We start from the raw sequence: 18,267 nt of genomic DNA on the forward strand, positions 1-18,267 counted from the left end.
AAAGTCCCTGACTTTTTGCGACCAATTTTAGCCAGTGTTCCGTCCCTGACGGTGGCCCGATTGCTAATGCCCCAACCAAATTTATCGTAGCCAAAAAGCGCAAATAGGAGACTCTAACTCCTAGCAATTTCAGAGGTTCCCAAGTTCTCTCCGCTGTCGACGGTACTATCCCTACTCTTCAGGGTAGGCCAAGGGTCAGCGTCCTGCCCAGGTGCAAGCGTTACCAAGGAGAAAATGCGCTTCTTAACAGACGCCGCTGTCGTCCTAGAAAATTTAGAATAATTTGAAACAACAATCTACACCCAACACAGGATTAAGATTGAGGACAACCCTCAACAGTTTTAGAGATTCCCCAGTCCTCTTCGGATATTGCCCAAACTATCCCTAGTCATCGCTAGGTGAAGGATAGATTTCTCTATCCAGCAGGGAGCGCCACCTCCGAGAAAGTTCTTAAGGGTTGCATAACCAATGGGACTTGAACCCACACAATGACCAAATTCCTATCATTCTAAAAGTTCTGCTTTAATTCTCTTTTCATTCCTTTATTCTCATTACTCAGTACTGTCACTTATAAACTTCCATTTCATAATCATTACTTCAACCTTCAACTTTTCACCAAAATCAAAGCAGACATCTACCAGTAATTTCAGTGAGTAGACTTTCAATTTACACAGCCCAATTTGACACACTTTGGTTCATAAGATCAACAGGTGGTGCCTACCTTTTGTTACTAAGCAAATGTCTACGTGACCTTTGCCTAATAACCTTTGTGATGATAAACTTGTTTACCGACTTGCTCTCTTGTAGAACATACAGACTTAGGAAAGGGGAACCTCAGCTCTGAGTTCTGAGAATAACTCTCATCTACAGACAGTTAAAAACTCTTACAGAGGAAGTGGATGAAACAATGAAAACAGTAGCTGTTTTATCAGAGAACAAAAAAGAAAAGGAGCAGAAATATGAAAAGCATCAAAAAGAAAGTGAGGAGAAGTGTACCCTGTTAGAAAATCTTGAAAAGGGAATGAAACAGCTGACAGCAGAGAAGTCCCAGTTCTTGGATGAGTCCTACCAACATGTTGTCAGACTGGAGGAAATCGCTCTGAAAGCTGATTCATTGTCCACTATTGTCCACTTGGACTTCCTGATTGAGAAGATGAAGGAGAAAGGAGACACAGAGAAGGTCCAGAAACTGGAGGAGATGCGAAGCAGGGTAGATGAAAAAACCGAAAAAGCAGCATATTGGTACATGCAAATACCATCAGCTATCAAAAACATTGGGAGATCCTTCCCTTGGTATAAGTGAAACATGTTAAGGAGCATCAGGCAGCTGTGTAGATTGCTTTTTTTTCTGATACTTTCTATACTACATGTTCAGATGTACCCCACAGGTTTTTCTTGTTTAGCTAACAGATGGCATATTACTATTAAAAATGCATATTAGAAATTACTTACTTGTTGATTGTTGAACAGCACTGACATCTCTACTTAGAGAGCAGTCAGTTTGTTTAGCAGTTTTGGAGTCCTAAGGAGAAGCTACTGTGGCTCAGTGTTTGTTTTATGCATCTATAAATCATGTGGTAATGATATTTTGTATTTTTATAGCGGCTGATAGTTAATTGAATGTGAGGAATTGATTTTTGATGTGGACATAAGGGTCTCCTTCTAAGACGGGAACAACATTTGTGCTTTCATATTTTATCCAGTTTATAAAACAAATATATAATTTCTCATTTATAAACAGCTCCCTGCTTCTCTGATGTCACAAACTAAACTCTGTGTTTTCCACAAATACATGTGTTTCTGTCACATTGTTCTAATGTTGTCAGTGTGAGCTTTATCCTGCTGCTCCTCTCGGGGTGACTCAGTAAACTGGTTGTGGGACAGTAAAATGTCACTGACATGATCCACATGTTGTTGTCTTTCTAATCAGTGAGTGCAGAGGATGTTGGAGACACTGAACTCAGTATAGAAATATTCAATCCAACTTCGACTCTTCAGTGTTTTTGAGTCCAGTCCTGAAACGTGATCTTCTTCCATCTGATCGATGCCTCGGATTCTTCATGTGTGTTCATGCTGGAAATATTTCTGATTATTCACGCCGAGTGGAAACATTTGGCTCCTTTCATGTTGGACTTTGTTTAAATTCTCCATATTCTGTTCTTCCATATTAAATCATCTCCTGCTTTATGCACTTTTTTGTCAATTCTCAATAAAAATTCTGCTTCATTCAGTCACTTTGCTCAGAGTGTCTTCACTGGATCATCAGCTGATTTTCTCTGTTTCTCTTTGTTCCTCAAACACTTTCAATTTATTGTTTGCACCAGAGAGACAGGAACATGCCTGTTAAGCCATTTTAACATTTAACACAAAGAAGTAACTGTAACAACCAGTAGTAACGACAATATAGTTATGTATTTACACAACATGCTTTATTTGGATGTGTGTGACTGTCCTGTTCCTCCATATTCATCACTGACTGTTCACCTGAATAACTTTGATTGTTATTTGGTGTCAGCACTAAACACTCATCATGACAACAGCAGCATATGCTCTAGGGATGCACCGATCCCGATACTGGTATCGGGTATCGGGGCCGATACTGTAAAATGTGTGCGTACTCGTACTCGTAAAAGTTAACCGATACCATGAACCGATACTAATGTAGCCCGGATGGGAATTTGGGAGTGGATACTCATAATTCCCATGGACTTGAACGCCACATAAGGTGTTCACAGTTCACAGAAGAGAACGGCATGGAGAGATGCACGAGGTTAGCTGAACCAAAGTGAGAGACTCGGCTAGTTTTACTGAGGTTAACTAGCACAAAAGACTGTGTGACTAGCAAGCTAACCGTGTGAGAGCTTCACAACAGAGTGTGGATGAAGTGACTTTGTTTCAACGGTCGCACCACCGTGGAAAACTGTGTTTCCAGCTACGACCGCCGAGGCTAAAGGCTAGCCCGGACTGCTTGGCTGCGCCACGGAGGCAGCCCCTATGGACTGTCGGAGAGCTGGACAGTGACTGGCTAACGTGCTGTAGCAGAGACAGCATCGGGTCTGCAGGGAGTGGATTTAGTGTGGGACTGGTGAACGGCGACCTACCGAGCAACGGAACTGTAAGTCAGACTTTTGTGCTCTTACTGGGGAGAAGAGGATTTTTCTCCATCGTCCGGCGTGAGCAGCAAACAGGCCTGCAACAAGTGTGAATGTGAGTGTGTGGAGCCCATGTGTGAATATTGTGTGTTTAGTGGATTTATATAACGTGTTTTGGAGTGTATATTAGTGAGTCACTTACCAAAAGGTGATAACATAAGTTGGGTTGTTTAATATAATTTGAAAGGGAATTATACCATCTATACAGTGTATTTCATTTGGTTAAGGAATTGGAATATCATTTGAGTTTTAAAAAGGGATGTGTTGTACAGTATCTTTCTCTGCCCTTACGTTCAGTAAACGTTTCGTTTGTGTTAAAGAGTTGTGTGGGGTCGTTTCTTTACTACTGGTTAAGTTTAACTTGTGTGTGGTAGAAGTATCGGATTTTGTACTCGGTATCGGCAAGTACTCAGATCCAAGTATCGGTATCGGATCGGTTTGAAAAAATTGGTATCGTTGCATCCCTAATATCCTCACATGTTATTATGAACGTGTGCACTGTGTTATATGTTTTTCTTCCAGATTATAGGGTGAAACATTTGAGGCCTGTCTGAACACTCAGTGTTCACGCTGTGTGAAGCCTGCAGGTAAAAATACACCAGTCAGCTCAAAAAACATCCAAAACCTGCATTTGTAACCAGAGTGAGATCCACGAGTATCGATGATGATAAATGATGGAAAAAATACAGACAGGCTCTCTGATTGGTTCTTATTGTAAAGCGTTCAACTCCATCTTGGTTCATTTCTCCAGGCGTGACTCACACAGCAGGTAGGAAGTGTTAGGGAGGAGCTGCTGTCTCCGTCTCCATTATGCTCCATGAACAGAGACGTGTGGATTCTGAGCTCCATCAGCCACATCACTGCTCTAGAATACCCACTGTTCAGGCCAGCAGCTCCTCCAGCAGGTGCTTCACCTGTGACTCTTCAGGTGAGACCAGACATGATGTAGCTCAGTGTTTGATTCTTACTTCACCCTCTTCAGTGACATCACAGAATCTCGTTCTGGTTTATTACAACTCAGTCTGGTTTACGATTGTAGAGGAGAAGAAGAAAAGTCAGACATCAGATGTGATCGTGTACGAGAAAAACATTGTAGCTATGATCACACACTCAGATGGAAGCAGACCTGAAAATGCTTTTAAAGCTCTTGAAGATGCAAAAATTAAATGGCCAAAAATAAGAAGAATCAGCCAGTTTACTTCCTGTTTGATAACTGCCAGCATAAAGACCGAAGAGAGAAAAATGCAGTTTTTAGAAATTTATGTGAACTTACACAGACAAACATGGATCAACTGACAGACTTCTTGGGAAAATCTAATCCTCAAAAACTGATGACAACAGTTGAAGTGTTAAATGAATGAATCAGACTGAAAGCCTGCATCCAAAACCTGAAAGAGGGAATCAAGCTGGCTGAAGTGAAACAGAGAGAAATCAGAAACATGAAAGAAGCCCTGAAACAGACAGGAAATAGAATAGAAATCAAGAAAATATTTCAGAAACTCTTGAAAATGAAATGAAACAAGTGACAATTCCCAGTTCAGTTGGGAGATCCCTCCCCTGCTGTCAAACAAGTAAAGAAGCATCAGGCAGCTGTGTAGATGCGTTTCCCCGATACTCTCTATACTACATGTTCAGATGTACACCACATGTTTGTATGTTGTTGCTAACAGATGGCACATTACTATTAAAAAACACTGATTACTTATTGATTACTGATCAGCACTGACATCTCTACTCAGAGAGAAGTCAGCTTCACAATGTTTTCATGCTAAGGAGAAGTGCCTCAGTGTTTGTGTCAGGAAGAGCAGTTTTATATATCTGAATTCAAATCTGTACCAAATACAACATGTGGCTGCATCTGTTTGTCATGGTCCTGGGTCATGTGACCCAGCATTATGAGTTTATTGCTGGATTTGTGATTTCTAAGGTATATTTAAAGGATGTTAAGTTTTAGTATTGTTAACAAGTTGCCTTCAAGTCTAGTTTAGGTTATTCTCTGTATTCTTAGTTATGAGACTGTTCTAGTATATTACATGGTCTGTCTTGTCCTCAGTGTTTCAGGATGTCTGTAAAGCTCCTTTTCAAGAAATTATTTTCTGTCTGGTCTTGTGTCTCTGTGTTTCTGTAACATCATTCAGAACTTAATAACAAGCTGACATTTTCCTCCTGACACCAACGATCAGCTCAACAGAGCCTCATTTTACCTGCATACACTCTGCTCACCTGTCAGCTGGTTAGCACCTGCTGCTGATTGAGGAAACACACAGGTTACCTGGTGATAGTTTAATGTGGGCAGCTGCTTTTCAGTATAACATCATCACCATATTGTGCACAAAATAAGTCAATGTAGTTTGTTTCCTGAGCTTAGAGCTGCTGGGACTTGTGTTTCCCTCAGAGTGACTGACCCGAGTCGAAGATGATAAACAGGATTTAAAATGAGGAGCAATGAACACTGAGCAGCAGATCAGCCCACAAGAAACACATGATTTCATCCAGGTTCCTTAAACCTGTATCCAATCTGACTCATCTAATGCTAAGTTATTTATAATTGATTTATAATAATAATTAATGATAATTTATTTATAATTATTTATAATGCTAAGTGCTTTATTTATCAGTGTGAGATGTACGTGTCTTTGTATGGGCAGAAATTTGTGCCATCAGAAACTGAATTTGAATAAGTTAAATTTGAATTTGAATTACTCGGATTGAATTTGAATTGTAACTTGAATGAAAGCTTTTGAAAACTGAATTTGAATTAGTCTAATTTGAAATTGAATTTATGGTTTGAAAATGAATTGATTTGCTTTGAAACTGCATTTTATCCTTTAAAAATTCAGCTCTCGAATAATTTCAGATTCACTTCTCACCATTCAGTTTCAGTTCTACAATTCAATTTCAGTTCCAAAATTCAGTTTTTTGGGACTTACATCCGGTTCCGGTTCAAGCGCAGATTAATAGAACTACAGACTGATAGTGTTACTGACGGAATCTACAGCGTCTTGAGCTGAATTAAGACTTCAGAAGTCATTCGTCATGTCGAATGACCAGCGGATAAACTCTCAGGTTGGTAATAAATGTATTACATGTATAAGAACAAGCGTCATGTTAACAATTGATAGCCGTACAGTAACTTTTATGCTTATTGTAGCTGTTAGCTAAAAACGCTAATTTAGCGTAGTTTGCCCTAAATTCAGCTTTGACAAACAAATATGATCGACTGTTTCTAGTAGAATTCCAAAGTTGTCATCTTGGACCCTGTCAGAGCCCTGTATGCTTGCAGAGACCCCTACAGTAAGGAAACATGCAAAACGCTGTCCAAACCTTTGTATTTGAGCTTTATTTATGTCTTACACAGCATCCCAACTCTTTAGCTAACTTAATAACTTTAGCTAAAGTGAATAGTTAGTCTTATTCATTAGTGCAGCATTACTGGATCACCTCTGACTTCGAATGACTTCTGAAGTCTTAATTCAGCTCAAGACGCTGTAGATTCCGTCAGTAACGCTATCAGTCTGTAGTTCTATTAATCTGCGCTTGAACCGAACCGGATGTAAGTCCCAAAAACTGAATTTTGGAACTGAAATTGAATTGTAGAACTGAAACTGAATGGTGAGAAGTGAATCTGAAATTATTCGAGAGCTGAATTTTTAAAGGATAAAATGCAGTTTCAAAGCAAATCAATTCATTTTCAAACCATAAATTCAATTTCAAATTAGACTAATTCAAATTCAGTTTTCAAAAGCTTTCTTTCAAGTTACAATTCAAATTCAATCCGAGTAATTCAAATTCAAATTTAACTTATTCAAATTCAGTTTCTGATGGCACAGATTTCTGCCCATATCTTTGAGACAATCATTGTACTTGATTAATTATTATTTATTCATTTATTATTAATTAATTAATTAATTAATTATGATTGATTAAGGTAAAGATGAGAAGTATATTTATTGTTTGAGGTGTCTGTAATGAACTCTCATTCTCAGGATTAAATTTAATTAAATTTAATTAATTAAATTTAATTTTAAATTTAATTAAAATTAAATTCTTGGCACCCTGAACTAATTTATTATTTTAAGCTGTAACAAAACATTACAAATACAAAGTGGTGACGTTTGATATTGACCAGAACACCTGAGATTGATTTTTTAAGATGATTCATTTTTCACAATATCCATCAACTGTCTGCGACCATCACCAGTTAATCTGAGTTAATTAAAATCATTGTTGTCTGAAGAACATAATGATATGTGTCTGCATTTGCACTGGCACAGACTGGAAAGCTTTGTTTGCCAAGGTCTTTAATCAGATATCAGATACACTGACAAACGGAGACAAACGTTCAATAAAAATGAGGAATCTGCAGAGCCGACATCTGGAACACAGAGAGTGAGAAACATGAACAAATGGAACCAGTTCACATAAAAACCAGTTAACATGGAACACTGGTTTGTCTGGTGCGGCAGCTTTTTACTAGTTGATAATTCACTGACAACCAAAACTAAATGAATACTGGCACAAACTGACTCTGAGGCTGTTTCTCAATATGTGGACTTGTGTTCTCGTGGACTTGTGATAATGTCATTCACCCTCAACTTCCTCACCATTTATGTGGAGGGGTGGTCGTGTTGTTTTCTTGACTCTCCTGTCTCTACAACCATTTCCTTTGTTTCGACAGTGTTCAGAACCAGCTCGTTGTTTCCACACCATCTGATTAGATGTTGGACGTCCTCTCTGTAGTGAGACTTGTTGTTGTCTGATATCCTTCCCACTATTGTAGTGTCATCACCAAACTTCACTATGGTGTTAAAAGAGGACTGGAGCGGTTTGCAGTCGTGTGTGAATAGAGTGAAAAGAGCTGGACTGAGAACGCAGCCCTGTGGTGCTCCTGTGTTAATGGTGATAGCAGATGATGTAAGGTTGCCCACCCTGACCTTCTGTGGCCTGTTTGTGAGGAAATCCAAGATCCATGAGCAGAGTGTGGTGATTAGTCCCAGGTCATTCAGCTTGTTTACAAGTTTGTGTGGCACAATGGTGTTAAATGCTGAGCTGAAGTCTACAAAAAGCATCCTAACATATGTATTGGGATGCTCCAGATGAGTAAGGCTGGTGTAAAGTGTGACTGAGACTGCATCCTCTGTTGATCTGTTCCTGCAGTAAGCAAACTGTAGGCTGTCCAGGTCAGCAGGGATGTTGGCCTTGACGTGTGAAAGAAACTGTCTGTTGGATCTGTGTGACGTTGCTTTCTTGTGTTGCTTTCTTGGTTAGAGTTCCTCACAAATGTCCAGATTATTCTTCTAATGAGGCGTCGACCATGTTTTCAGTTCTTTGGAAGAAAACATCGCCCTTTGCCATCCTTACTTTTCTTTGACTTCTTCAAATGCAGCTGAACTCCAGCTGGTATTTTATTGGACTTTGCAGCTGTTTCTGGTCATCAGTTCATTCCTGCAAACCTCTGAACCTGAACAACAATGATGCTGCATTGCTGGCTGATCCCAAAAGGTTGATTCTGTTCATCTGGACGTTTTCACGTTTGCTCACTGATCAGGTGACTTCTTCAGTCTCAGCTGACTGCAGCTTTACAACCTTACAAACAGCACATTTGCACAATGACTGAAACCAGCAGCACCTGATATATATGATACTAATATAATACATATACATATATAATCCATACTAATGATGAAGGAACTGAGCTCACAGTGTTCATTCAGTGAACTACTCAGTTTATTTTGGCCTCAGAAATGCTCACTCTGTTTGTACATCACTGTCAGCAATAGACTCATTCTGCTGTGTGGACAGGAACACATGTGACATCACTTCCTGTTTGTTTGTGACTGAAGAGGAAGAAGTTTACAAGGAATCATTTAGAAGAGTTTCAAACATCAACTGATTGAATCCATGAATGTGAAAACGTGTTTGTGAGTGAAAGAGACAGACATGTACAGACTGAACTATCTGTTCAACAGTCAGAGTGTTTCTCTAACAGGAGACACTCTTTACACTCAGCACAGGGACACTGAGGAACCACGAGACAAGAACCCAAACCCAGGATAAAGAGTTTGAGTGAATGTGGTGTTGAAGGTGTGGAGGTGGATCAGAGTGTCAGAGGAGACTCTGTAGAAGGACAGAGTGCCAGCAGGACAGTCCACATACACTGCTGCTCTGTTAGAGACAGAGGAGGAGGAGGAGGAGGAGGAGGAGGAGATGGGTGTTAGTCTGTCATTGTGCCAGACAGACTGAGGACCATCATCAGAGCAGCTCAGACTCCAGGACTGATCATTGTATCCAAACCAACAATCTTTACTGTCTCCTTTCCTTCTGATTCTTCTGTAACTAACTGACATATAAACCCCTCCTTTCCACTCGACCTCCCAGTAACAGCGACCAGTCAGACCATTTCTACACAGCAGCTGATGATAATAATCAAATCTGTCTGGATGATCAGGATATGACTGAACCTCCTCCACACGTGTCACCTTCCTGTTGTTGACAGACAGTTGGAGGTTTGTGTTCACTGTGTTTGTGTCGATTGTGAGTTGACAGGAATCTGATGGAGAGAACAAACACAATCCAGCTGCAGTTATTGATCCATCATCTGTTCATTGATTGACACTTTGATGATGACTCCTGACATGATGAAGATGGTTGAATGTGTGCTGCTTTGTTTTCATGAATCCCATTAAAAACACACTTACACTTCCTCAGACCTGGTCTCAACCATCGGACTCCAGCAGGCTCCACCCTGAAAGGAGGAGGGGTCAGAGCAGCACAGTCAGCATGCACACATGGACATTACATGGCTCTCACACACACACACTGTTACACACTGATAAAGGAACAGTCCAACATTTTCACAAATACACTTCAATCCATCCGTGGATCAAACTGTTGATGATTGGACTGATCCTGGATCAGTTCATCACTGTGTTGAATGAAATATGACTGATTCAAACTGTGACCTTCACTATCTTTATATTCCTCTCCTGTGTAGGTGGAAAGGACACCTCCCTGCCTTTGCTACCAGCTGGTACAGTACACCTGTGACCTAATAAAGTGGCGCTCACTTGTTTATGAGCCGTCTCCCTTCAGCTTTTTTAGCCGACCTGTTTACCTCAAACTTTGCATCAGCAGCAGCGAGCCACAGACAGAGTCCAGCAGGAGCAACAATCCCACCACAACTTCTCCAGAAATGACCTCGTCTGGTTTCATTGAATTATTTCATTTCCACACAGAACAGACTGGATGTTATCAGCACACAGAAATCACATGACCTTGTGCATTAAAACATGTTAGTGGATTATCCACCAATAAATGAGGAGATATTGGACGTGTTAACAGATGACAGATTAGGCCTGGGTCTGTAATACTGTGAGCAAACACAGAATATTAACCAGGAACAGCTAATTCATTTCCATCATTTAAGTTGGCTGATACAAACCACACCTCATCTCCTGATGCACTGAGCTTTCCTTATCTCTGACTCTAACTGACTGCTGGGTCCATGGTGTTCCTCCCCCTGCTGAGAAGGTGCAAACAGCTGCCTTCTTTGAGTCACAAACATCAGTCTGTCCACTGTGATTCTTTCCATGACTTTCCCTGGATGAGATGTTAGAGCTGTAGGCCTATAACCTGAGGTCTTAGTGGGGTCTTTCCCTGCTTTCACAGTTCTTTCCAGCTTCCTGATATATTCTATTATAAAAGAGCAGCAGAGCATCCTCAAATGGTTCATCTTACTTCAGCTTAATGTGTTTACTGTTTTGTTTTTACACAGGTCATGTAAAAAAAGTGTCTGACATCAAATATTGTACCAGAGGCTCGACAAAGCTGAACTGAAAGACAGCACAGGCAATAAATCAGAGCAGCACAGAACTTAAGCACATGGTCCATAGAAGCTGGGGTCTACAGGTATACCAGGACAAGCTTAAGTCCACCAAGAAATTTCACTTGTTTCACTGTTTCTGTGTAAATTACTGGTTTATTTGAACAATTTCATCAGCTGAACCATAAATACTCCAAAACACTTTCTTTGTGACTCAGTGTGATTTTGCGTTTTGTAATATTAGCATGTCAAACTCTACATTCTCTACACAGATGAGAACTGACGTGTATTTAATAATAAAAGTTATCTCTCAGAGACAAAGTTAGTGTCTCATTCAGGTCTGTATCTGTGTCGTCTCAGACACATGCAGTGCTCATATTTGCTGTTTTGTGTGTCACTCAGACCTCTTCCTGACAGGGGCAGCAATTTCATTTAAAGTCACATTCACTGATACAGGCTGCTAGAGCTCCAACCAGGAGGGTACACACATGATCCAGGGGAAAAAAAAAATTTTGTGCTGAAACTTGAACGTATATGTTCTTTTAGATAAATATTAAGAAGTCCTGTGTTTTACTACAAAATCAAAGTAGTAAAACACAGGACCTTTGGGTTAGATATAAGGTGACTTGACAAATCATGTCTGTTGTAAATGAGTAAGCCATTCATCGACCTGACTCAGGTTTTAAATCATCATCAGAAAAGACTGAATCCTGACCTGAGAATTGTACACTTTGGACTCTCCACTGCAGAAAATAGAAGCTTCAGTCCTGAATCCTGCAGGTTGTTGTTACCCAGGTCCAACTCTATCAGACTAGAGGACTGGGACCTCAGCACTGAGGACAGAGCTTCACAGCTTCTGTCTGACAGGTTACAGCCACTCAGTCTGAAAACATGATGACAAGAAGACATGAAACACTTGTGTTAAAGTATATTCATGGTGCCATGAGGAGCTACTACATTTACAATATTTCAACACTGTTTCGGGACATGCTGGAATCCTTATTGCCTTATGTTACAAAAGACAAATGTGGCAGTTTACTGTGACTTGGATGGATTCATTAAAAAAACAAAACATACACACAATGTTAATTTTTTCCAAATGAAATTGATTAAATGCTTGATCTGACCTCAGCGTTTCCAGTTTGCAGTATTGACTCTTCATCCCAGCAGACAGAAGCTTCACTCCTGGATCCTGCAGGTTGTTGTTACTCAGATCCATCTCTGTCAGACGGGAGGACTGGGAGCTCAGGACTGAGGACAGAGCTTCACAGCTTCTGTCTGACAGGTTACAGCCATTCAGTCTGAAATCAAGCGGGAAGGGAGACAAGATCAACAAAACAAATCACAGCTTTATTGCTTTTTTGTTGTTTTTAAGCAGAAATCAGTGATGTGCTGGTAGATTCTGTTCTTTTGGTTTATTACCCAATAATACACACATACAGTAATATTTGTGACTTTTGTAATAGTAGCATTCATAATGCAAAGCAACAGCGGTCACAGATTGAAGGGGCCTGAATAAAACTACAATGCAGTGATTTTTAAGATGGCCTGTTCTTCCAATTTCCAACAACAGAAAGCTGCCCAAGCTTCTCTGCTTGGGCTGCTGCCCCCACGACCCGGCCCTGGATAAGCGGAAGAAAATGGATGGATGGATGGTGTTATTTTCTCTCTCTTTCCTATATTAAATATTTTAAATTGTATTTTTGTTGCTTAAAGCCAACAGCTGCTGTTTTACTTGCAGTACACTGTATATTTTTAAAATAGCTAGTCTATAGTCAACTTTAAATGATCTACAATTTGAACAAATGGGATTTGTAGTTTTAAAGATGCAGTGAATTCCCATCATTTAAACATAGACACAAAAACCTGGAGCCTGGATTTAAGTCACTTTACAAAGTTTAACAACCGTGCTATACAACACTGCCAGCTCCATATTTCCTCCCTCTATACAGGGATAGTACCTGCCTGCAGCACTACTCCGTGTTAATATTTACTTTCATTTGTGTTGGATGAGGTTGTCACCCCTGCCACATTTCTCACAACTAGCATCTTGGCAGTTTTTGGAGCTGAAATATCTTCACACATGACTCGCTTATGATCATCACCTGAATGAGCGAGCACACATCACCTGTGAAGCTGTATTTCACACATTACTGTGACAGGTGGAAGATGTAGTTCCTACTAATCATTTAGACAATCCCAACAACGCAATTACTTTTAACTGTGTTCCTGTTAATAATAAACAAAAAATACCGCAAATTACTAAAATGTTTCTCACACCAGTCTATTAATTAACGAAAGACCAAGACAGACTTTTAATTCATTTGAAAGCCTGATGCTTAGCCTCGTCCACCCCAGCTGTAAAACTCAGAAACCAGTCTTGTTATCATCTATCGTCCACCTGGGCCTTACACAGAGTTTCTCTCTGATTTCTCAGACTTTTTATCTGATTTAGTGCTCAGCTCAGATAAAATAATTATTGTGGGTGATTTTAACATCCATGTAGATGCTAAAAATGACAGCCTCAACATAGCATTTAATCTGTTATTAGACTCAATTGGTTTCTCTCAAAATGTAAAAGAACCCACCCACCACTTTAATCACACTCTAGATCTTGTTTTAACATATGGCATAGAAACTGAACATTTAACAGTGTTTCCTGAAAACCCTCTGCTGTCTGATCATTTCCTGATAACATTTACATTTACAATAATTGATTACACAGCAGTGGAGAGTAGACTTTATTAGGGATGGGTATCGTTTAGGTTTTATCCGATACCGGTGCCAAACTGGTACTTTTAAAATGGTGCCGGTGCTTAAACGGTGCTCAAACCGGTGCTTAAGGAATGGAGAACACAAAATTGGTCCAAAAACCTCTCATGTTTAGCTGTTTTTTGTAAAAAGATAACAATGTAAGCCTGTTCTGCAGCTATGGGGCATATATGGTATCACTCTTGGCTGGAAGCAGTGCTTAAACAATGGAAAAAACACAAACTTTGTCCAAAAACCTCTCGTGTTTAACTGTTTTCCACTTTTTCTTTGGTCATTTTAGCCTTTTTGGCCAGGGTGAAGGGAGTATCTGCCATCAAACAAGAAGACAGCCGCATGTAACTACGACGGTGTTTGCTAGTTCACCTTACATGCATTAATTTAATAACGTGGTTAGCCTACTCAACGTAAATTACACACGAAAAAACATTAAGCTACTCACGCAGAGAAGAACGGCTGCTGCTGCCATCATCATCCTCATCATTTCTGCTACACTGGCAGGGCTAGGGGCCAGGACTCTCCTCTTCGGGTTTTTGGGGGATGTTGCTAACTCCGGGTCCGATAACAGGCACCACACCCGCAGTAGATGTGCTCGGTGTGAGGTCTCGCAGCAAGCTATCAAACACGGCGCATTTCTCGGCTTTTAAAAAAAACACTATGCATCGCCAGGTGTTTCATCGGATTCGAGGTGTTACCTCCTTTGACAGTATCACAGTATCAGCTTAAAGCACTTGTTGCAGGCTGCTGAGTTTGCATCTTTTGCTGTGAAGTACAGCCAGGCTTTTGACCGCTTCGCCTTGGGCATTTTAATGTGTAGCTCTGCTCTAAAAGAACGTACGTACCTGGGCCCGCCTACTATCCTCAGAAACGTAAAATGATTGGCTAAAATCTAAAGTCTTCACAGCTCAGGAAAAAAAAAGCACCGAAATAAAGCACCGAAATGTGCGCTGCTTTTCGGTCTGGTTACTACCGTTTATGTCAGAACCGGTGCCATCATGGCACCGGACACCGGTACCCATCCCTAGACTTTATCACAGTAGATGTCTTTCTGAAAGTGCTGTAACTAAGTTTAAGAATATAATCCACCCACTGTTATCATCTTCGATGCCCTGTACCAACATAGAGCAGAGCAGCTATCTGAACGCTACTCCAACAGAGGTCGATTATCTTGTTAATAATTTTACCTCCTCACTACGTACGACTCTGGATACTGTAGCTCCTGTGAAAACTAAGGCCTCAAATCAGAAGTACCTGACTCCGTGGTATAATTCTCAAACACGTAGCCTAAAGCGGATAACTCGTAAGCTGGAGAGGAAATGGCGTGTCACAAATTTAGAGGATCATCATTTAGCCTGGAGAAATAGTTTGCTGCTTTATAAGAAAGCCCTCCGCAAAGCCAGAACATCTTACTATTCGTCACTGATTGAAGAAAATAAGAACAACCCCAGGTTTCTCTTCAGCACTGTAGCCAGGCTGACAAACAGTCAGAGCTCTACTGAGCCAACAATCCCTTTAACGTTAACTAGTAATGACTTCATGAACTTCTTCACAAATAAAATTTTTATCATTAGAGAAAAAATTACCAATAATCATCCCACAGATGTAATATTATCTACAGCTACTTTTATCACGATTGATGTTAAGTTAGACTCTTTTTCTCCAATTGATCTTTCTGAGTTAACTTCAATAATTACTTCGTCCATACCATCAACGTGTCTTTTAGACCCCATTCCTACAAAACTGCTCAAAGAAGTCCTGCCATTAATTAATTCTTCAATCTTAAATATGATCAACCTATCTCTAATAATCGGCTATGTACCACAGGCCTTCAAGCTGGCTGTAGTTAAACCTTTACTCAAAAAGCATCTCTAGACCCAGCTGTCGTAGCTAATTATAGGCCAATCTCCAACCTTCCTTTCATATCAAAAATCCTTGAAAGAGTAGTTGTCAAACAGCTAACAGATCATCTGCAGAGAAATGGCTTATGTGAAGAGTTTCAGTCAGGTTTCAGAGCTCATCACAGCACAGAAACAGCTTTAGTGAAGGTTACAAATGATCTTCTTATGGCCTCTGACAGTGGACTCATCTCTGTGCTTGTCCTGCTAGACCTCAGTGCTGCATTCGATACTGTTGACCATAATATCCTATTAGAGCGATTAGAACATGTCCTTCTACGCACATATTAAACAAATATGTAAGACTGCTTTCTTCCATTTGCACAACATCTCTAAAATTAGAAATATCCTGTCTCAGAGTGATGCTGAAAAACTAGTTCATGCATTTATTACTTCCAGGCTGGACTACTGTAATTCTTTATTATCAGGATGTCCTAAAACTTCACTGAAAAGTCTTCAGCTAATCCAAAATGCTGCAGCAAGAGTACTGACAGGGACTAGAAAGAGAGAGCATATTTCTCCTGTTTTGGCTTCCCTTCATTGGCTTCCTGTTAAATCCAGAATTGAATTCAAAATCCTGCTCCTCACATACAAGGTCTTAAATAATCAGGCCCCATCTTATCTTAATGACCTTGTAGTACCATATCACCCTATTAGAGCACTTCGCTCTCACACTGCAGGCCTACTTGTTGTCCCTAGAGTATTTAAAAGTAGAATGGGAGGCAGAGCCTTCAGTTTTCAGGCCCCTCTTCTGTGGAACCAGCTTCCAGTTTGGATTCAGGAGACAGACACTATCTCTACTTTCAAGATTAGGCTTAAAACTTTCCTTTTTGCTAAAGCATATAGTTAGGGCTGGACCAGGTGACCCTGAATCCTCCCTTAGTTATGCTGCAATAGACGTAGGCTGCCGGAGATTCCCATGATGCATTGAGTTTTTCCTTTCCAGTCACCTTTCTCACTCACTATGTGCTAATAGACCTCTCTGCATCGAATCATATCTGTTATTAATCTCTGTCTCTCTTCCACAGCATGTCTTTCATCCTGTTTTCCTTCTTTTACCCCAACCGGTCGCAGCAGATGGCCCCGCCCTCCCTGAGCCTGGTTCTGCGGAGGTTTCTTCCTGTTAAAAGGGAGTTTTCCTTCCCACTGTCGCCAAAGTGCTTGCTCATAGGGGGTCATATTATTGTTGGGTTTTTCTCTGTATTTATTATTGTGCTATCTACTGTACAATATAAAGCGCCTTGAGGCGACTTTTGTTGTGATTTGGCGCTATATAAATAAAATTGAATTGAACTGAATGTTCTGTTTTTACAGTTTAACTAGAGTGTTTAATGTGGGTTCATAGAACAAACATTTTAAGCTCCTTAAGTGTTTAAAGGCTGTATCAAAAGTTCATTCAAGTTACAATATTGTGGTCAAAAGTTCTCCTTTTTTTCTTTTATACTATACAACTACGTAGGCTCATGGTTTTAGGACATGGATCTGTCATGGAAGAAATCTAAGACCACTTTTAATCAACATTTTAAAAATAAACATGATCACACATTTACTCACAAAAAATAAAAAGGATTGCCACATATTTACTCACAGAGCTTTGTTGGAGGCTTTGACCACTGGCAGCAGCCTCAGAAGAGCCTCCTCTGAAGCAGAGTATTTCTTCAGGTCAAACACATCCAGATCTTCTTCTGATGACAGTAAGATGAAGACCAGAGCTGACCACTGAGCAGGAGACAGTTTATCTGTGGAGAGACGTCCTGATCTCAGGGACTGTTGGATCTCCTCCACTAGAGAACGATCATTCAGTTCATTCAGACAGTGGAACAGATTGATGCTTTTCTCTGCAGACAGATCCTCACTGAGCTTCTCCTTGATGTACTGGACTGTTTCCTGATTGGTCTGTGAGCTACTTCCTGTCTGTGTCAGCAGACCTCGTAGGAGAGTCTGATTGGTCTGCAGTGAAAGACCCAGGAGGAAGCGGAGGAACAAGTCCAGGTGTCCATTTGGACTCTGTAAGGCCTTGTTCACAGCACTCTGGTGGAGAGATGGTTTAAACCACCAGGAGGTAGTTTGTTGTTCTTCCAGCAGATTGAGTCCAGAGCTGATGAAGGTCAGATGGACATGAAGAGCAGCCAGAAACTCCTGAACACTCAGATGGATGAAGCAGAACACCTTGTCCTGGTACAGTCCTCTCTCTCTTTAAAGATCTGTGTGAACACTCCTGAGTACACTGAGGCTGCTCTGATATCGATGCCACACTCTGTCAGGTCTGATTCATAGAAGATCAGGTTTCCTTTCTGCAGCTGATCAAAAGCCAGTTTTCCCAGAGACTCCATCATCTTCCTGCTCTCTGGTCTCCAGTGTGGATCTGTCTCAGCTCCTCCATCATACTTGACCTTCTTCACTTTGGCCTGAACCACCAGGAAGTGGATGTACATCTCAGTCAGGGTCTTGGGCAGCTGTCCTCCCTCTCTGGTTTCCAGTACATCCTCCAGAACTGTAGCAGTGATCCAGCAGAAGACTGGGATGTGGCACATGATGTGGAGGCTTCGTGATGTCTTGATGTGGGAGATGATCCTGCTGGCCTGCTCCTTATCTCTGAATCTCTTCCTGAAGTACTCCTCCTTCTGTG

The 18,267-nt window shown here is 40.7% G+C and overlaps 1 protein-coding gene and 1 long non-coding RNA gene across 2 annotated transcripts in view; one reads left to right on the plus strand and one right to left on the minus strand.

Annotated features, from left to right (window-relative positions):
• Positions 1-2,234, plus strand: part of LOC120437872 — a 12,542-nt gene extending 10,308 nt beyond the window's left edge. Inside the window, exon 3 of the long non-coding RNA XR_005611459.1 lies at positions 1,931-2,234. This is a non-coding gene — a long non-coding RNA (uncharacterized LOC120437872). The remainder of the gene's footprint in view (positions 1-1,930) is intronic.
• A 6,923-nt stretch (positions 2,235-9,157) lies between these two features.
• Positions 9,158-17,279, minus strand: LOC120435039 (ribonuclease inhibitor-like). The gene is made up of 6 exons (XM_039603797.1): positions 17,227-17,279; positions 12,102-12,275; positions 11,690-11,857; positions 9,851-9,897; positions 9,697-9,702; positions 9,158-9,171 (listed from the first exon to the last, which is right to left on the minus strand). The coding sequence occupies exons 2-6, from the start codon at positions 12,191-12,193 to the stop codon at positions 9,158-9,160; spliced, it is 327 nt and encodes a 108-aa protein (XP_039459731.1). The 5' UTR covers positions 12,194-12,275; positions 17,227-17,279.
• Between the last annotated feature and the right edge of the window lie 988 nt (positions 17,280-18,267).

The sequence above is a fragment of the Oreochromis aureus genome, linkage group 3 (assembly GCF_013358895.1).
Source record: "Oreochromis aureus strain Israel breed Guangdong linkage group 3, ZZ_aureus, whole genome shotgun sequence".
Lineage (NCBI taxonomy): Eukaryota > Metazoa > Chordata > Actinopteri > Cichliformes > Cichlidae > Oreochromis > Oreochromis aureus.

Excerpts from the sequence above, each read along its gene's own strand:
- LOC120435039 (XM_039603797.1), bottom strand. The coding sequence starts at position 12,193 with ATGGATCTGAGTAACAACAACCTGCAGGATCCAGGAGTGAAGCTTCTG. Across the intron at positions 11,858-12,101 it reads TGCAAACTGGAAACGCTGAG|ACTGAGTGGCTGTAACCTGT; the intron begins GTCAGATCAAGC and ends TCATGTTTTCAG. Across the intron at positions 9,898-11,689 it reads CCAAAGTGTACAATTCTCAG|GGTGGAGCCTGCTGGAGTCC; the intron begins GTCAGGATTCAG and ends TCCTCCTTTCAG.